General features: G+C 37.3%; 1 protein-coding gene across 1 annotated transcript in view; it reads right to left on the bottom strand.

Annotated features, from left to right (window-relative positions):
• LOC125236998 overlaps positions 1-21741 on the bottom strand; it is a 71331-nt gene that overhangs the window by 5394 nt on the left and 44196 nt on the right. The window contains exons 3-4 of the mRNA XM_048143910.1: positions 8010-8151; positions 2876-3066 (exon numbers count right to left, since the gene is read on the bottom strand). Coding sequence (XP_047999867.1) covers positions 2876-3066; positions 8010-8151 — 333 coding nt within the window. The remainder of the gene's footprint in view (positions 1-2875; positions 3067-8009; positions 8152-21741) is intronic.

The raw sequence follows: 21741 nt of genomic DNA, 5'->3' as shown, positions 1-21741 counted from the left end.
ATCAGCCAGGAGTTGTAAGTCAATAAAAACATTCAGTATGAAACTTCTATAAGTAAAGGACGTTTATTTATAAGTAGTTGTTGATTTTAATATCATGTAATACTGCGCACAACGGACAGTCAAATAATCATATGCACAATTGCACATGCATACACAAGTGCTATATTATATAAGTATAAAAAGTTTTCTAATCTATCCAGTTTATAAACCAAAAATAAGGTTAACAAACTAAGCCAAGTAAATCATTTTAGGATTGTTAGTTTACAATATTCTCACAAGTCATAGCTCTCCTGAAATATTTACAAACATCACACGATACCATCAAATGTACTATACAAACAAACTATAAACAAACTGTAACACAGTATCATTCCAGATCAAAGTCAACAGACACATCCTTCGAACAATGAACATTCCAAAACGTATTATATTGTCTCTGGTATGGAAAACAGTCATTGTTCAAATCTATAATAACTTGCACATCAAGCCTACAGTCAACCTTATCTACTAAACAAAAAGTTGTATTTATATTATCTTCTTGTTAACATTATGACGTTTCAATAATAGAAGGTTAATTTTTAACCAGTTACAATTGATCTCTCATTCAGTAGTTATTTTAAATTAGTATGGGTCTGGGTTGTATGGTATTGGAAAGTCATAACATCGGACGAAAAAGCAATAGAAATGTGATATGAATATTTAGTGTTTTAAATGTCATTGGAGTTACGTCAGTAAAGGGGTATGAAACTGATGTCTAGGTAGAAAGTCTCCACTTAACCAAATCTGTTTATTGACCAAACCAAACCTAATTAGATGAACTGATGATGATTAACCAAATCTGATTTAGATGACAACATGTGACAGTACCTATTTTTTAACCCCCGACGCAAAAACGACGGGGTGTTATAAGTTTGACGTGTCTGTCTGTGTGTGTCTGTCTGTCTGTTTGTCTGTCTGTGTGTGTGTCTGTCTGTTTGTCTGTCTGTCTGTGTGTGAGTCTGTCTGTAGCATCGTAGCTCCCGAACGGATGAACCGATTTGGATTTAGTTTTTTTGTCTGAAAGCTGAGTAAGTCGGTCGGGAGTGTTCTTAGCCATGTTTCATGAAAATCGGTCTACTATGTCGCGGTCGGGGGTTTTGCCAAAAAAAAATCTTGACAAATTTCGACTTGCTTCGCAAAGTAAAGTTGGTACCTACTATTAAACTGTATTTTGAAACTACCATGAAAAAAGTATCTTAGATATATTTTTCGCTCATCAATTACCTGTGATCTGTGTAGACTGTGTAATCTGAGACATTTTCTTTACTTTACGTGAGTGTAAAAAAGTTATTAAATCATACGTATGATGTACATCATTTAATCATGTATTAAGGCAATACAAATCAGGACTACAATGAGAAGGTAAATAAAACATTCAAATGGGACGGGACCCCAAACTTTAAAAAGGTACATCCGCGCTTACATTTTTTAAATAGGTATGCCACGTCTTTTCTAGTGACGGAAGTGCCTTGACAAACTTCAAGCAAAGAGGATCAAGTATTATAGAGTTACTGTCAAAGTAAAATGTGTAATCACAGTGCATAGACTGCCATCTCTCGAGACAAGCTTAAAACTTTTGAACATCAGTTTTGACAATTTGACCCATATTGTTAACTTGTTATGTGTGAAAATGTCAAATATTAATATTAGCGCCATCTAGCCGAGCGTTCCCCAAAGGTGTAACGCCTTCTAGGCCACCGTACCTTTTGCTATTATGGATTTGAGGTACGTTCTTTTCTTAGATTGTATCCGTTTATACGGAGTTACACATGTCTTTGCTTTAAGTAAGACACTAAAATCTAAGTCAAGTGCTTTTTGATGCTCCCCGGATTGTATTAGAAAACCCCATGTAATCGTAAAAAAGCGTAGAAAGCCACGAACAATACACTTTCCTCGCGAGTCTACGGCCAATTATCTATCGACAAGAGAACTCTCGCTTTCCGGGATGACCTGGAATCTAGGGTTTCACCGACATTTTTTGCCATGGGAAAAAAGAGCTAGTGTTTTTCTGTTCGTTCGATGAAGATTTCACAACAATTTGAATGCTTGGTTCAGAGCATTGCTAGTAGAAGGATGAAGTCTGAGATTCATAGACAAATTCTTCATACCATACATACAATCACGCCTGTATCCCATAAAGGGGTAGGCAGAACACATGAAACTACTAAAGCTTCAGTGCCACTCTTGGCAAATAAGGGGTTGCAAGAAAACGAAACTGTGACATTGCAGTGACAGGTTGCCAGCCTCTCGCCTACGCCACAATTTAACCCATATCCCATAGTCGCCTTCTACGACACCCACGGGAAGAAAGGGGGTGGTGAAATTCTTCATACCAACTCTCAATTCTTCATACCAATTATCAAAACTCCTTTGAAACAATATTATCAACATATTATTAGATCCACAGATCTAATGTAGATGGTATTATACCTAGCAATAAGGAACTACCTATTCTTGTATGCAGATGACATAAAAAATTACATCTGCAACAGTTATGGCAGCACAATATGCTTCAACAATCAAATCAAGGGTACAATTTAAACTTGTGATCTGAGGTGTGGCTATACAGCCGCCATAAAGGCAAAGCAGTCTTTATTTTTGGCCCTTAAAACCCAGTTCAAATAGGGTTTAAATTTCTTCTAACGGGAACTGCATCAAAATATCGTCACTACTTTTAAAAAAACTTGTATCTTGGTCTGTTAATGAAAAGAAAATTGTAGTAAGTATGTATGGAATGCATATAGACTTACTTCGTTTTAAATTTGAGGAGCAGCGCGAGATACGTGATTTTTTCAAAGTAGTGACGATATAACAAAACATCTTTGACACAACTCACCGTGTTAACATCTCCAGTGGACCCAGCCCTCTTCAGCAACGGATGGCGTACCCCCCTCCCCGCGCCGCTGACCCTCCCCCCCTCGACCACCTCCAACTCCACAGGGTATGGAGATGCAAGGGACAGGATCGCCAAAGCATCTTCTAGTGGAGTTCCGGAGAATTCTATTTTGATGCTCTTGATTTTGTCACCTGGAAAGAAGGAAACATAGTTTTGAGTTAATGGTTTGATACTGATATTGCTGAGTAAAATATGTCGAGGATGTGTAGAGTATTGCAACTATTGCAAGCCACTGTTCCTTCGGTCCTATTGAGACTACATGAAGCCAACGAGCTTGCTTGAGCATACGATGCTATTTGTCATGTTTCCAGTTTAGCAGCGATTCTTCTTCGCAGCAGCTACGCCAAACACTACACTAGTTTTAGTCCCTCAACTTTTATTTATAGGGAGTACCGCGAGGCAGCCTGTTAGGTCACCTACTATGCTTTATAGAGAGTACTGCAAAGTAGTCTTTTAGGTCTGCTCTTATTCTTTATAGAGAGTTCCACAAGGTAGGCTTTTAGGTCCGCTACTATGCTACTAATCATAGTCCCACAAGGTAGTGTCTTAAGTCCGCTACTCTTCTCTTTATAAAAGTGATCGAACTATGGCTTATGGTATCCTAGTCAAACGCTTTTTGACATACTACATAGAGAATGCCACAAGGCATTTCTCAATTTTCTTTTGGGCTCTTGGACGCCCGTGCAGACGGGCGACGCAAGTTTTTTGTCTGCGGCGATCGGTCTATGGGCTAGTATGAAAATCATCGATTTAAACTTCTCTAGATACACTATCACCTACAAATTCGGCACTCAAAAGTGTCCGATCGCTTAGTTGCAAATGTGTGCGTCCAGTTGACAAACGAAAACTTCGCAATGTAGTAAAAACTACTTTCATTTTTTTACAAAAACAACGTTATTTCTTAGTACTTAAAGTTCAATTTCAAATGCAAGCAATTGGCGGTTATGACATTAATGAATGTGATCATCGCGAAAGCCATAAAATTTTATTACCGCAGATCGCAGGTGTGCATATTTTTAAAAAAATCTACGTCTTATTGCAACCAACTTAAGTTTAATTTCGTTTGCGCTGCAACAATCTAAACGCCATTTTTACATTGGGAACGAGGATGGACAGAGGCATCATGGGAGTCGCGCTATGAGATGAAAGGCGAGAATGAGGAAATTTGCGGTATTTTTGCGAAAAACTGTTTTAAAAAATCCTATTAGATAGAAAATTTCTTAAGGAACAAAACGTTTGGTATAACATTTTTCGAGATGTTGCGTATTTTAAGCGAAAAAAAATGAGTTTTTACTGTACGATATTTTTATTGATATTATCTCAAACAAAAAAATATATAAGGTACGGCGGGACAATTTGGACTGGGGGACAATTGCAACTGAACTGATTAATATCTCCACGTTTTGCAATGTTTGCATTATTAAATAGAGTCAACTGAGGTGTGTGTGTGTGTGTAGGTATGTATATATATAACATATGTGTGTGTGTGTGTGCGTGTAGTGAGTGTATGTGTAGCGATTATGTGAAGGTAAACAGTTGAGGGATTGTATGTGGTGTGTGTGAGGGTGCACTTGGAGAATATGAATTAAGTAGCTATTAAAACAAAGAAGAATTGAACGATGACATTAATTTATTATTCTACGTAATTTCTTTCAAAGCTTTGTTTGGGTAAATCTTCTCTCCGCTCCTCAGCTATAATCTTGCGCCATTTTTCCCTTTCAACGTCTTGTTTTGGGAATCTGGAATAAAAAGCTTTTTTATTACTTAAAAACGAATTTGCTATTCCCGGGTTGTTTCTTTTTATAATTAAAGTAATTTATAAGATATGTATTAATATTATTGAATTGAAATCATTTATTTCAGACTTATTGGTCCATAATAATAAATAAATACATACATTATTAATATGAAATAGGCTTCTTTTACAAAAAATATAAATTAGCGACTCCATCATTCCATTTTTAACTATGTTCCACTTCATCCATCTTTTGTCGCCGTCCGCTCATTACTAGTATAGCGCGAGAGAAAGAGACAAACTGCGTAAGACCAAATCAAAGAATTTACTTTAATTATTCTAGAAAATAAATGTTTTTTGTAAGTTAGGAAGCCATTTTGACCACAAATGCATAACATTATAAAATTATTAACAATTACTTACCGGAAATACGATACGTCATCCTTTTTCAACGTATATAAGGTGTTATTTTTGCACTTTTTTACGGAGCACTTAGGCATGTTGCCGACACGGCGGATGAAGCGCTACTGACCGCCCAATTGTGCTTAGAACATTTTCAAGCACAATTTGCTGCGGACACATTCTAAGCCGTGATGGTGCATCTAGGTAGTTTAGATCGATGCTCAAAAGTGTCCGATCGCTTAGTTGCAAATGTGTGCGTCCAGTTGACAAACGAAAACTTCGCAATGTAGTAAAAACTACTTTCATTTTTTTACAAAAACAACGTTATTTCTTAGTACTTAAAGTTCAATTTCAAATGCAAGCAATTGGCGGTTATGACATTAATGAATGTGATCATCGCGAAAGCCATAAAATTTTATTACCGCAGATCGCAGGTGTGCATATTTTTAAAAAAATCTACGTCTTATTGCAACCAACTTAAGTTTAATTTCGTTTGCGCTGCAACAATCTAAACGCCATTTTTACATTGGGAACGAGGATGGACAGAGGCATCATGGGAGTCGCGCTATGAGATGAAAGGCGAGAATGAGGAAATTTGCGGTATTTTTGCGAAAAACTGTTTTAAAAAATCCTATTAGATAGAAAATTTCTTAAGGAACAAAACGTTTGGTATAACATTTTTCGAGATGTTGCGTATTTTAAGCGAAAAAAAATGAGTTTTTACTGTACGATATTTTTATTGATATTATCTCAAACAAAAAAATATATAAGGTACGGCGGGACAATTTGGACTGGGGGACAATTGCAACTGAACTGATTAATATCTCCACGTTTTGCAATGTTTGCATTATTAAATAGAGTCAACTGAGGTGTGTGTGTGTGTGTAGGTATGTATATATATAACATATGTGTGTGTGTGTGTGCGTGTAGTGAGTGTATGTGTAGCGATTATGTGAAGGTAAACAGTTGAGGGATTGTATGTGGTGTGTGTGAGGGTGCACTTGGAGAATATGAATTAAGTAGCTATTAAAACAAAGAAGAATTGAACGATGACATTAATTTATTATTCTACGTAATTTCTTTCAAAGCTTTGTTTGGGTAAATCTTCTCTCCGCTCCTCAGCTATAATCTTGCGCCATTTTTCCCTTTCAACGTCTTGTTTTGGGAATCTGGAATAAAAAGCTTTTTTATTACTTAAAAACGAATTTGCTATTCCCGGGTTGTTTCTTTTTATAATTAAAGTAATTTATAAGATATGTATTAATATTATTGAATTGAAATCATTTATTTCAGACTTATTGGTCCATAATAATAAATAAATACATACATTATTAATATGAAATAGGCTTCTTTTACAAAAAATATAAATTAGCGACTCCATCATTCCATTTTTAACTATGTTCCACTTCATCCATCTTTTGTCGCCGTCCGCTCATTACTAGTATAGCGCGAGAGAAAGAGACAAACTGCGTAAGACCAAATCAAAGAATTTACTTTAATTATTCTAGAAAATAAATGTTTTTTGTAAGTTAGGAAGCCATTTTGACCACAAATGCATAACATTATAAAATTATTAACAATTACTTACCGGAAATACGATACGTCATCCTTTTTCAACGTATATAAGGTGTTATTTTTGCACTTTTTTACGGAGCACTTAGGCATGTTGCCGACACGGCGGATGAAGCGCTACTGACCGCCCAATTGTGCTTAGAACATTTTCAAGCACAATTTGCTGCGGACACATTCTAAGCCGTGATGGTGCATCTAGGTAGTTTAGATCGATGATGAAAATGCGCACACGTTGCGACGCAACTTTTTTGTCTGCGGGTTCGGCGACAAGCCTGCGATGCAACTGTCTCCTTCCCTATTGGTTTCAATGCAAGTGCGCACACGGCGACAAAATAGTCGCCGGTTATATTGAGAAAAACGATGCCGGGTTGTAAAATTCTAACCAGTTCATCAAAACTTTTAAACACTCATTCTGAAGTACCAAAAATTTTTTTTCATGAAAAAAGAAAAAGTTGCGTCCGTAGTATCTTCTTAGTAGTCTGTGGTTGCGTCGCTGTCGTTCCCGTGTGCGCACCTTGGAAATTGTCACAAGGAGTGACGACAGAGACAAAAAAGTCGTCGAGCGACTTTGTCGCCCGTCTGCGCGGGCCCTTATGCAGTCCGAAACACCGAAATACTCATGTATTTCTTATCATACATAGTTGGTGTATCGCAAGGCGGCGTTTCAGGCCCTACTATTCATTATATGGAGTACCGCAACGCAAGGTAGCCTTTTAGGTCAACTACTATCCTTTATAGAGAGTACCATAAGGTAGTCTTTTAGGTCCGCTATTATACTTTGTAGAGAGTACCGCAAGGTAGCGTTTTAGGCTACGCACTATTCTTTATAGAGAGAGTACCTCAAGGTAGTACTTCAGGTTCGCTACTATTCCTTATAGAGAGTGCCACAAGGTAGTATTTTATGGCCGCTAATGTTTCTCGTAAAAATGATATTTTCAATAGTTTCCTCTGTACAGAAGTGATATGTTACCGGGCTCCAGCTTGGTGGCGGCGGCCGGGCCGCTCCGCAGCACCGAGTGCACCCGCACACCGTCGCGGGCGCCGCCCGAGCACCGGAGCCCGAGCCCGGTGAAGTCGCGCGCCCACAGCGAACGAACTATGGCTTATGCTATCCTAATCAAACGCCTTTTGATATTCGTCATAGAGTACTACAAAGCAACACTGTTGGTTGGGTATCGTTTCTCGTCTGCTGTACCTCTATGAAGCACTAGATCGAAATGTACCTCAAGGCACAGTTTCAGGTCCAGTATGCATTATAAAGAGTATCACAAGGTAATCTTTTAGGTTCTCTGCTATTCCTTATAGAGTGCCACAAGGTAGTGTCATAGGTCCGCGACTCTTCTTTATATAAAAGTGATATGTTACCGGGCTCCAGCTTGGCGGCGGCGGCCGGGCCGCTCCGCAGCACCGAGTGCACCCGCACGCCATCGCGGGCGCCGCCCGAGCACCGGAGCCCGAGCCCGGTGAAGTCGCGCGCCCAGAGCTTCACTCGCCGAACTCTGGCTCGCTGGAACAATAAAGAAACAATAGTTATTTGTTATACAAGGGGGCAAAGTAGTTGTTTAACCGCACGTGCCAATATTGATACCCGAGCAAGCGAGAGATTCCAATATTGAACCGCGAGCGTAGCGAGTCAAGGCACGAAGGTTAAACAAACTTTGCCACTGAGTGAAACACACACACCAACACGAACAAGATACTGACTATAAAACATGAAAATAAATTAAATCCATCAATTTATTCAATATTTATGATTCAAAATCATCATTTATAGGTAAAATCTAGCAGCCAGATTAAGACATCGAGTTAAAATTTGTATGAAATTACTTTGCCCCCTTGTGAATAAAAAGCAAATTTTGCTATTCGTTTTCGAATGGCAAAGAAAGCCTTTACCAGTTGGTGTGGTGGAAATTAAATTTGTAGTTAATTAGATACTTCTGAGTTTTACGTAGTAACTTATTAGTATTAGCAAAGAGGATCGAGTATTCAAGAGAGTTACTGTCAAAGTAAAATGTGTAATCTCAGTGCATAGACTGCCATCTCTCGACACAGGCTTAAAACTTTTGAACCTCAGTTTTGACAATTTGGCCCATATTCTGAGCTTGATATGTTTTATTTAAAATGTCAAATATTAATATTAGCGCCATCTAGCCGAGCGCACCCCAAAGGTGTATCGCCATCTAGCTCACCGTACCTTTTTCTGTATGGTTTTGGGGTACGTTTTTTTCTTAGACTTTTATCTGTCTATACGAAGTTATATAGGTCTTTGGTATTAGTAAAATAAAGCGTAGGTATTTGTCGTTTTCCGGTCAAGGGAAGGATCTGTTACGTTAGTAACTTATTAATAATCTGTGCTACAGATGACAAAATATATTTGTAGTTTAGAATATACCTATACATACATAAAGGTATGTACCTAGTGTACAACAGTCCACCAATTTGTATCCTAGGCCACTGTAGAACCTTTACACAGTCAACGTCAGTGTGATTTTTATGTCAAATAGAACACGGTGTCAATGAGACAGGGTTCTAGAGTGGCCTAGGTTTCAAATTGGTTGGCCGTACCTACCCGTATTGGAATGGAATGTGTCTTAAGCTTTAGTAAACATCTCCGACCTCCAAGTACCCGCCGTTTGTGTCCAAGGTCTCCATAATACCATTATCCTTATCCACGATCTTTAGTCATCATGACATCATGCTTGCATCCGTGAGACGCAGCCTTGTTTTTTATGAAATATCCTATAACATTACAAATATCTAGGTACCTATTAAGACAGCCTTTTCATGCAAACGTTAGCCCTTCGATATGGCTTCAAACATTCAAGAAAAGAGAGAATGTAACTCCTTTGGTGTTGTGATTGTCTATGGACAGAAGTATATAATCGCTTACCATAAGGCAATCAGTCTACTCATTAAAATTTTATCCCTTTACTGTGTTCGTTAGAAGTTAACTTGCAAATGCACAAAATATATCCTTCGTTTTAGTTCCTCCAACTTAACCCTGAGAATTGGAGAAGCCAATAAATCTTAAATGGGACATTTTTTTCAAAGTCCACCCCAATTTTTATTTAATATGGAATTTTTTATGTGCTTTCCACTCAGAATCGCGAGCTCTTTCAATCATAATAGGAGAAAAAAAGTGTCCAAATGTTTTTTCCCATTCTGTTACCATTTTTTCATACATTTTGTATGGCGATAACGGAATGGAAGGTCTAAAAAATGTATGGAAATCTGAAGACATTTTTTTTCTCCTATCAGGATCGAAAGGCCTCGCGATTCTGAGTATGAATCGCGTAAAAAATACCCATGTTACAAAAAAGTGGGGTGGACAACTTTGAAAAAAATGGCCCAAATGCTTGAAAATCCATAGGTTTTTCCTATAAATAGTTCCACAACGCCACAACGTCTATACAACGACTAAATCGCTAAAGTCAGGATGACACGATACGCTTTGTATTTGCAACGACCTTCGCTGTCTGTATGTACCATCATTTCTACTAACAATCCCTATCTGTAAACCTTATCGAAAGAACGTAAGGTTTATGTTGATCACTTAAAAATGTGTGCACCTCGTTTGTGATCAAATTGTCACTTGATTGTCGTTTGTTATTTGTTAGCCGGCAAAATAAACCCACGTTGTAAAATATGTATACCTATCTATGTAGTATATACTACTTGTTTACTTCAAAAGCATCAGTCATTTGGAAACAATGAAGTAAGTAAGTAAGTACTTAAGTATTACATGATTCGTTTGAAGCGCAATTTTCATTTTTATGACTACCATTTTGTAAAGCACAGAATTTTAATAATGGCATAAAATATTAATATACAACGTGTTGTTATTGATTTCCGTTAACTTTAAGGAAAGGTTCTTTAGGTGAATTACAATTAATTTCTCTAAGAAACTAGTGTCTTTGACTGTTATATGTAGACATATGTTATTAATATGTCACAGTTTCGTTTTCTTTCAACCCTTATTTGCCAAGAGTGGCACTGAACTGAAGCTTTAGTAGTTTCATGTGCTCTGCCTACCCCTTTATGGGATACAGGCGTGATTGTATGTATGTATGTATATGTTATTATACAGACATTAAGCGTCGATAATAAGAATAACTCGTACTATTATATATTCTGTGATAACTCTACATTATCCCACAATGATCCTTGAGAAAATTAGGGAAGGTCTGGCAGGACTCTTCTTGTGCCTTTATGTTATGACTAGCTTTTGCCCGCGGCTTCGCTCGCGTTAGAAAGAGACAAAAAGTAGCCTGTGTCACTCTCCATCCCTTCAACTATCTCCACTTAAAAAATTACGGCAATTCGTCGCGTTTGGCCGTGAAAGACTGACAAACAAACAGGCACACGCACTTTCCCATTTATAATATTAGTATTAGAGATGGGCGGCGGGAAAATACCCGGGGTAGATATCGGGTATTTACCGGGTATTTACCCAATCTACCCGATATTTACCTTTTCTACCCTAATGGGTGGGTATAAATAAATATTGTAATAAAATGGGTCATAAATTGAATTTAATCGTGAAAAAATGTTTTCTTGGTATTGTATAATATATTTATATTTTATTAATATAGTTCTATAAACATATATCGAAGTATTTGTATTGAATAAGGAATTTGTTAAATATCATTGACATGCTTGTGTGTTAGTTACCTCCTCTTCCTAAACGGCTGAACCGATGGGGATGAAATTTTGTGTGCTTTTTATAGTTCCTCTCAAGTAACAATTTCTGGTCCTATAGTGGTCGAGGATACCAAATTAAATCACACTAAATGGTCCTATAAATAGTCTATATTGGTACTGTAGAGCCGATTTGGCGCAATTATGCAGCCATTTAGTGATATAATAGGCCTATAGCAGTATCATCCGTGACGTTTAAGGTCTATAATGGTGATGTAATGATGACTATTGTGCTAATTTGTTGACATAGAGGACACAGTAACGCTATTATAGTATCAATTTATGCTATAGTAGCATTTGAGATTCCGTTATACAGGTTATTTTGTTCTATAATAGCAGTTGCTGTCCCTTTTAATGCGAAATTTCTAAAATTATTTAATGTGTGTAATATTTAACAAAAACTGTTCTAAACGAGGAACTTAACGAAAAGTGGCGTGTGAACTTGTGAAGTTTAGTGTCAATTAACATAATTTGGATTTCGTATACTTCCATCATTAGAATCATCATCATCATCATCATCATCATTACTGCAAAAAGGTATGCGATGGAAATTTTACCGTTAAAAGAATATTAGTTTAATGGAGTATTTTAAATGCTCCCTCGATTTATACGTGTTTTGAATAAAATAAATAAATATAATTTAATACAATAAAATTATTGGCACCATAGTTTCTACTATGGATCCAAGAAGTAAAACATACGCTTTTATAGTTCGACTATATCACTTATCATACGCATTCACTGCCATAAGCCCGCCATCGTGGATTCAAATAGGGTTGCATGAGAATTTAACTATGATCCAGTTTAACTTATAAGTTCTTTATATAGAAAACAATACTTGTTTTCAATGTTTTACTATATCTTTTAAACAGTATTAATAAATGTTGTTTACTTTTTAGTATGACAAATCTAAACTACAATTGGTCGCTATGTGTATTTTTAAAGTTAATTTCTAGAAAAACACTGTATGGAACCAGATACCGCATCTTTGGCCTGATTTCATAATTAAGATGTATAAACACCATAAAGCAGCCTTTTAAGGTCAAAATTGTCATTTAAAAGTAATCGTTTTCTACTCTTATATATTTGATTTGGTTTATAAAACATATAGTAAACTCAGCTATAACGCTATTGTGTTTTAAAAGAGATACCGAAACCATTATTCAACAGGTCTGTGATATTTAAAGAGTCATTGTGGCGTATACGGCGATGAGATATAAAAGGCATTAGAAAACGACTATAACCTTTTCAAAGCTATATAAACGTATCCTAAAAAACTTCATTATACAGCAAAATAGCTCTATAATGGTATTCATATCACTACTATACAGTGTTAAATACTATAGCAGTGTTTTCCAAAGCCACTATATCCAAAAATAGTGGTATAGTTAGGTTTTAAATCTGTTAAAACACAACTACTAAAAATACTATAAGCGGCTTGTTGGTAACCTTAATAGCGCAAATTGATAGCATAACAGTGATTCCTAACACTATTATACAATAATATTGTTCTTATTTGATCCTGTTATAGACCAGGCCTATAGCGGCTCTATAAAATGGTGATATAAACGTTTACATCACTTCCTAATAACACCTTTTAGCTGTATAACGCAACAACTATAGCGGCGGCAAATTGATTGCATAGCAGTGATTCCTAACACTATTATACAATAATATAGACCTATAGTAGCTACATCGTGCTTTGCACTTAAACGATTAGCAGGACTACTTCCGAAAGAAATGGTTCGGTCGTGCTATTTTGCGGCCATACACTCACACCTTCAGTATGGGGTCGAACTGTGGGCGGGAGCCGCTGATTGGGAAAGGGTGTTTCGTTTACAAAAACGGGCAGTAAGAGCTATAGTGCGGATCTCTCAAACCGAAACTGCCAAACCTCACTTTAAGTCACTCGGTATTATGACGCTACCATCTCTCCTTATTTTTAAAATGGCAATGATCACACGAGAAGAAGTAGACGCAACGCCCAACTGTAACACGGCCCCGCGCAGGTATGAGACCCGTAGCGCGCGCGCTGGAAAGCTACCCTGCGTGTCACATAGACTCGCTAAGTCAGGGAAACTCACACACGTCATGGGTCGCAAGATCTATAATAACCTCCCGAATGCAATAATCGCTACACCTAATATAGCAACATTTAAAACCAAACTGAAAAATTGGCTTATAGAGCAGACGTTCTATGATTATAAGGAATTCTTTCTTTACAATAACCTAGTCTTGTACTAATAATTTCTATTTATTACGATTGTATTTGAAATATTGACATGTAATTTATTTATTACCAATAAACTGATTATGATTATGATTATGATTAGTAGTCATATTTGATCCTGTTATAGACCAGGCCTATAGCAGCTCTATAAAATGGTGATATAAACGTTTACATGACTTCCTAATAACATCTTTTAGCGGTACAAGCTTATAGAGCTAAAAGGTGTTACCGGAGGCTTTTATACGACGGGCGGTCACGCCGAAAACCTTTATACGACATCTATAGTAGCTTTTAGCGTCGAAAACCAAAATTATAGCACTAAAATGTTACTTGCTGTTTGTTTGGTAAAGCCTACTATCTAGCCGAAGTCCAGTATCTAGCCGAAGTCACATAGAAGGCATTATTACAGTCCGAATTCAAAGCAAGTGTTAATTAAAATCACACATGGACGTGGCGCTTGTTTAGCTAAGTACAAACTAAAGTATAAGTATCCCATAAATAAAAATAAAAAAAAGTAACTGACCGGTCAAGTGACTTATTGCACCCTTTCAATACGGATGCACCTACCTGGCGTTTTGCAAAGCTGTGACCTCATTGGCTAATGAATTTGAATTTGTCTGTCCACCGTGTTTTAAGTTAAGTTATTTGAATACTTAGTGGGCCTCATGCGCGGATCCAGGGTGAGGGTCATGGGGGTCATGACCCCCCCCTGGAGTCTAGGTTAGCCATACAAATAGACCACGTGACCCCCCCTCTGGGGCCTGGGCCTTTACCACGTGACCCCCCCCTGGGCACGAAGCTGGATCCGCGCTTGGTGGGCCTAAAACATCTGGGGAATACAACTTTTTAATTGAATGTGGTAAATTACACATGATATATGGAATATTTGGAATCTCTGTTAACATTTTAATATTAGTTAGTCAAATATATATATTTATTTTGGTAGAAAAATATATTTCAGTCATGTAAATTAAGAATAATCTTTAATTTCATAGATTATTTTTTATACCCGCTCATTTGGGTAGATACGGGTAAATACCGGGTAGATTGGGTAGATATGGGTATTTTCCCGGTATTTACCCGTCAGCGCCCATCTCTAATTAGTATGGATTATATAAGTTGTCAAAGCGAACCCCAGGCTACCATGAGCCGTGGCGAATGCCGGGATAACGCAAGGCGGATGATACACAAATACGAGTACATATTATATGATGGTGGTACTGACATTACTGATTGACTTTATAACTAAGTCTTTTTTAGGGTTCCGTAGTCAACTAGGAACCCTTATAGTTTCGCCATGTCTGTCTGTCCGTCTGTCTGTCCGTCCGTCCGTCCGTCCGTCCGTCCGTCCATCCGCGGATAATCTCAGTAACCATTAGCACTAGAAAGCTGAAATTTGGTACCAATATGTATATCAATCACGCCAACAAAGTGCAAAAATAAAAAGTGGAAAAAAATGTTTTATTAGGGTACCCCCCCCCCCCCTACATGTAAAGTGGGGGCTGATATTTTGATATATTGTTGGATAGGTATTTAAAAATGAGTAAGGGTTTACTAAGATCGTTTTTTGATAATATTAATATTTTCGGAAATAATCGCTCCTAAAGGAAAAAAAAGTGCGTCCCCCCCTCTATAACTTTTGAACCATGTGTTTAAAAAATATGAAAAAAATCACAAAAGTAGAACTTTATAAAGACTTTCAAGGAAAATTGTTTTGAACTCGATAGGTTCAGTAGTTTTTGAGAAAAATCCGGAAAACTACGGAACCCTACACTGAGCCCTACTCTTGGCCGGTTTTTGTTTGTAATATGTATTTAAAATTTAGGTGTCATCTTGAATTAACAAGGTCACAAATGCAACTCAGATTTAATATGAATATAAACTCTAACACATTTAATATAGGAAAAAAAAATCAATAAAGGAATTTTGTAAGGAATTAGCTCAACTTAGATAAAGTTAATGCAATATTTAATTAGGTATGAAGGCCAATCTAAGCTAACGCCTAAATTCTTGACGATATGTTCTGGTGACCTAATATTTAGGTTTGGTATTTAGTTACTCAACAAAATTACGGTTAATTAATTACCTATACAGTATTACGTATATTGTATAATATTTGGAACGATTTGATTGATACACAATATCCTGTTTTAAACTTTTTTTCCCCTCACTAGCTCGGAAACACGTGTTTTGTCCTTTAATACCAGCGGGTAAAAACGCATTTTATCCACTAGTGGGTTAAGTAATTTGACCTTGAATAAAGTCAAATTAACTGCTTTAAAATTGATAAAAGTAGGTGAATCTATTAATAAAAATAATTTACCACCTGTGGAACCACTGGAAGCAGTGATAAACGCATTTTTTGCGTTGTAGTTTCCTCGCTATAGTGAGGGGAAAAGTTTTGTGTTACACTCGGGTGCAAATGTATTTTACTTCTCGTGTGTTAAAAAACTCGCAAGTTCAGGATTCTATTCTCGAACCACTCGCTTCGCTCGTGGTTCAACTATAGAATTCTTTCACTTGCTCGTTTTTCAATTCCACACTCGGCGTTAAAATACAACTTTGCCCCCTTGTATAACAAATAACTATAAGTTGGTCAAACAAAACAATGCAGCATAATAATAATAAATCGAACAAGATGCCTGCCTACATTTCGGTATTTCCTTAAAATCGATTTGACGACCGGTCTGGCGGTCTGGCCTAGTCGGTTTTAGTGACCCTGCCTGATAAGCCGCGATCCTGGATTCGAATCCCGGTAAGATCATTGGTGTGATGAGCACAGATATTTGTTCCTGAGTTATGGATGTTTTCTATGTATGTAAGTAGTTAAGTACAAATTGATATATTATACGAGTATATATCGTTGTCTGAGTACCCACAACACAAGTGAAACACAACACAAACTTTCGTGAGCTTTCCGTGGGACTAAGTCAATTTGTGTCAGAAGTTCTATAATATTCATTATTTAACCGTATTTTAACCATGATAAATCAAACTTAACTTTTCCATTATAACGTAACAATTCAATATTTACCTACAACATAAACAAGAATATAAAATCAACCAAAACAGTAACATAAAAATATTCGCTCAACCAACAATCAAATTTCTACAATTTTCACGACTTCGGTCAAGGAATCGAATCGGAGCTATTACGTGGTTGACCACATCTTCCGTCCTGCTTACTCTGGTGGTGATAGAGAGGGTTGGAGGTGCATTAGCATTGTAATCGGCAGGATAAGATTGGAATGCAGAGCTATATTCCGAACGCTTGTTCCGTCTTTCTGTTAGCGGCCTGTATCTCAAACCGTCTTATCAAATTAATTTAGTCACTAGTGATGAACAAGCATACGGCCCGCTTGATGGTAAGCAGTCACCGTATCCTATTGACATCTGCAACTCAGAAATTTATTACTTACGCGTGGCCTACAAATCGTATATCAAGAAAAGAATGATTCCTGCCTCGCAGCGCTAAAACTGTGCAATGATCTACGACCTTTCAAGCAGCGGACACACCTATTTCTCGCCACACACGGACGGATCTGCCCGCCGGGCACATCTGCCGGTCAGATCCGTACGTGTATGACATACTACTGTTGACTTGCATTCGTTTCATCCACCTTTTCTTCAGCTTTCCTCTCCCCTAATGATATAATAATTTCTGTAATGATAATGAATTATAATAGAAGATTGTTTTTATTTCTGTTTGTTTTCCTTGCAGGCCACTAAAACATAATGACACTTTTATTTGTTTATTGATAATAATTCCTATTACATGTTATTTTTGAAACTTTATTATGATAATACATTATAATTACCTATGGAGTAAGGACATAACTTAAACTAAACAATTTAATATAATTATGTACAACTTAAAACTACACAAATTAATATATATTTACAAAAAAACGGTCACTTTTATTTTAATTTAGCCACAAAATAAGTACTGGTGCTACTCAAAAGCTTGCTAAGCAATATGAATAAGCCTAGATCGGAATTGCATTGCGATATCGAATGCCTGACCGGTTATTTGCTAGAATATTGCAACTGAGTCGTTAGAAATATCTGTACCTTGCAGCTTGTTTACTATACGATGACATTTTTACATTAACATGAAGAATTTCAAGTTTTTTATAAGCTTCCAGCATGAATAAATAAATAAATAAATAAATAAATATTATAGGACATTTTTACACAGATTGACTGAGGCCCACGGTAAGCTCAAGGCTTGTGTTGTGGGTACTCAGACAACGATATATATAATATATAAATACTTATATACGTAGAAAACATCCATGACTCAGGAACAAATATCTGTGCTCATCACACAAATAAATGCCCTTACCGGGATTCGAACCCGGGACCGCGGCGTAGCAGGCAGGGTCACTACCGACTGCGCCAGACCGGTCGTCAACCATGATATCGCATAGTGCTGAAGGAAACTGGCGAAGTCCATTTGCTACCTCTACTACCTACCAGCAGCGGCTGATCCATACAAGCCGATTCCCAACGGCTTGCCGCTTGCCCAAAATTGATTACTAGTAAAATATCTAATGTTAAAGGTAGGTTTCTTTTTGCTCGATGTTGCCTAGCAGAAATTTTCACCAGCCGCCACTGCTACTCGTACCTACCTACTGGCTTCGGCAGAAATTCGGTTTCGGCCAAAAAACTGCCGAAACTTTAAGCCGAATCTAAACTGCCTTTTCGGTAATCGATAGATTTCGATCAAAGGTTTGGCGAAGACTAGAGCACATACATCCAAACATTCGAATGCTATTTCAAGTTCGGGAAAAGAACTGCAGGTGTCGGTTAATCTTAGCGTATAAATTATCGGAATCGAAATAGTACATTACGATACAAGTGCGTAAAAAAGGAAGTTCGAAACGAGTGGCGATAAATTAAAACACGACCGAAGGGAGTGTTTTAAATCGACACGAGTTACGAATTTCCTTTTTGCACGTGTATCGTACGACGTTTTTCAGTACAGATGAGCCTCCGAAGTTTCGACCTGTTGTATAATGAACCACTTCTCGAACTAGTGCGTAAAAAAACGTCCATCTGTACTGAAAAATAAGTTTCGGTTCGTGCTCATAAATAAGATAATAACAATAAAAACTGCTAAAACTCAGGCATAAATAAGTGAAACTAAATAGGTGCTACAAATAGCGACGAATCCTTTACAACAGTATGATTAACAACTTGACAAGACAAAAACCAGGAACAAAGACCTATATAACTTCGTAATCTTCGTATAGACACTATAGACAGATAAAGTCTAAGAAAAATACGTACCCCAAAACCACACAGAAAAAGGTACGGTGAGCTAGATGGCGATACACCTTTGGGGTACGCTCGGCTAGATGGCGCTAATATTAATATTTGACATTTTAAAACATATATCAAGCTCAGAATATGGGCCAAATTGTCAAAACTGAGGTTCAAAAGTTTTATTTAACCCTGTGTCGAGAGATGGCAGTCTATGCACTGTGATTACACATTTTACTTCTCGATCCTCTTTGACCAAGAAACACTAACTAAAACAAATTGATTAGCACGCAAATAAAACGTTTTCACATTTAAGTGTGACTTTCTCATGTAAAAGGTACCACATTCTCGCTTACTATAAGGACGAAATTTGTTCGTATCTTAATACGAATTACCTGTTAAGTCGTCCTTATGATTACGCGACAGTGTAAAACCTTTTCCTTGGGAACGTCACATATGTAAAGTTACATGTCATCAGTGAAAGTAGTTGCATAATGACAGTTTTCGGAACAGTAATGTTTGTTTGACAGACGGCGTGACATAAGAGTGTTTAAACATGCAATTATGTACGAGTAGCAATAAATGCGGTTATTACGTTATGGTTGATTTCAATTTATTACATCTATAATTGCTTATTGAATTACAATTAAAACAGTACGGTTATCATTGGAGTGCACCCAAAACTTAAGAAAGTTTTAAAGGTTACGCCTTGTCTTGCGACGGCGACGGTCGCGCGACCGTCGCCATCGCGTCTCACACTTCCATATCGATAAGGTTTGATTTCGTATGCGTCGCATCGCCGTCGCGCGACCGTCGCCCACGCAAGCCACGGCGTTACTTGTAACCAAACATGAACTAATTAAAATAAGATTTTATAATTAGTACTTAGTAAGTTAGTACCTACCAGCAGCGGCTGATCAGCCTGCTACATATAGTAAAGTACCTAATGTAAAGGTAGGTATTTTTTTGCTCAGTGTTGCCTAGCAGAAATTTTCACCAGCCGCCACTGGTACCTACCTAAGGTGTTATAAGATTGACGTATCTGTCTGTCTGTTTGTGTGTGTGTGTGTCTGTCCCTAATAGAATGTAGCTCCCGAATAGAATAGAATTCATTTATTTAACGTCACAACATAGTAAATACTAAAAGAAGGCGTTGCAAACAAAACATACAATTAACGCTAAATAGGTAGGACCCTCACAATCAATCAATCAATCAATCAAAAATATTTATTTGTATAAATAAGGGTACATAATAGATGGGCAATACATTTTCATTTCAATCCTCAGCGTGATGTCGCGGCAACCCGCAGCGCTGGTTTTCTGTGAGGACCTGACTACATCTAAGTTTAGCGGCGGCACGTACGCCAACGAATCGATTGACATTTCGTTTTTTTCGAAAGCTGAATTAGGCTTCCCCCAGACAGTCTTAAAAGTTCATAATCTTAAAAAAAAATTGTATGCAAATTGACACTGACAGATCTGTCAGTGTCTTGTCAGTGTCAGTTTGAACTGTCAGATTGCATACAAATTTTTTTTAAGATTATGAATTTTTAAGACTGTCTGTGGGGAGCCTTAGTCGGGAGTGTTCTTAGCCATGTTTCATGAAAATCGGTCCACTACGGTCGGGGTTTTTTTGAAATTTTTGATTTTGTGGTTTATCTTCGTCAAGTCAATGTTTAGATTTTGTCTCTGACCTGTAATCTTCCTTAAAGTCGAGCCACTAAAGCCTCAACAGTCCACAGTAACCGGCATTCCTCGGTTGTATAATACATTATGCATGCCGTCTTGACATGTATTGTATTGTGTTGTAACTTGTTACATGCGGATTCAGCATTTATTACTGACGAATAGGGACCTTTGACTTTTAGATTATGACTTATGACCGTAAAAACACTCGGTTTTACTTCAACTATCTCCACTTAAAAAATCACGTCAATTAGTCGTTCCGTTTTGCCGTGAAAGACGGTTTGGCCGTATAGTACTACATATAGTAAAGTACCTAATGTAAAGGTAGGTATTTTTTTGCTCAGTGTTGCCTAGCAGAAATTTTCACCAGCCGCCACTGGTACCTACCTAAGGTGTTATAAGATTGACGTATCTGTCTGTCTGTTTGTGTGTGTGTGTGTCTGTCCCTAATAGAATGTAGCTCCCGAATAGAATAGAATTCATTTATTTAACGTCACAACATAGTAAATACTAAAAGAAGGCGTTGCAAACAAAACATACAATTAACGCTAAATAGGTAGGACCCTCACAATCAATCAATCAATCAATCAAAAATATTTATTTGTATAAATAAGGGTACATAATAGATGGGCAATACATTTTCATTTCAATCCTCAGCGTGATGTCGCGGCAACCCGCAGCGCTGGTTTTCTGTGAGGACCTGACTACATCTAAGTTTAGCGGCGGCACGTACGCCAACGAATCGATTGACATTTCGTTTTTTTCGAAAGCTGAATTAGGCTTCCCCCAGACAGTCTTAAAAGTTCATAATCTTAAAAAAAAATTGTATGCAAATTGACACTGACAGATCTGTCAGTGTCTTGTCAGTGTCAGTTTGAACTGTCAGATTGCATACAAATTTTTTTTAAGATTATGAATTTTTAAGACTGTCTGTGGGGAGCCTTAGTCGGGAGTGTTCTTAGCCATGTTTCATGAAAATCGGTCCACTACGGTCGGGGTTTTTTTGAAATTTTTGATTTTGTGGTTTATCTTCGTCAAATCTTCAATGCTTAGATTTTGTCTCTGACCTATAATCTTCCTTAAAGTCGAGGCACTAAAGCCTCAACAGTCCACAGTAACCGGCATTCCTCGGTTGTATAATACATTATGCATGCCGTCTTGACATGTATTGTATTGTGTTGTAACTTGTTACATGCGGATTCAGCATTTATTACTGAC

Source organism: Leguminivora glycinivorella, chromosome 20 (assembly GCF_023078275.1).
Source record: "Leguminivora glycinivorella isolate SPB_JAAS2020 chromosome 20, LegGlyc_1.1, whole genome shotgun sequence".
Classification (NCBI taxonomy): domain Eukaryota; kingdom Metazoa; phylum Arthropoda; class Insecta; order Lepidoptera; family Tortricidae; genus Leguminivora; species Leguminivora glycinivorella.
This window is presented reverse-complemented; position numbering and strand designations above follow the sequence as displayed.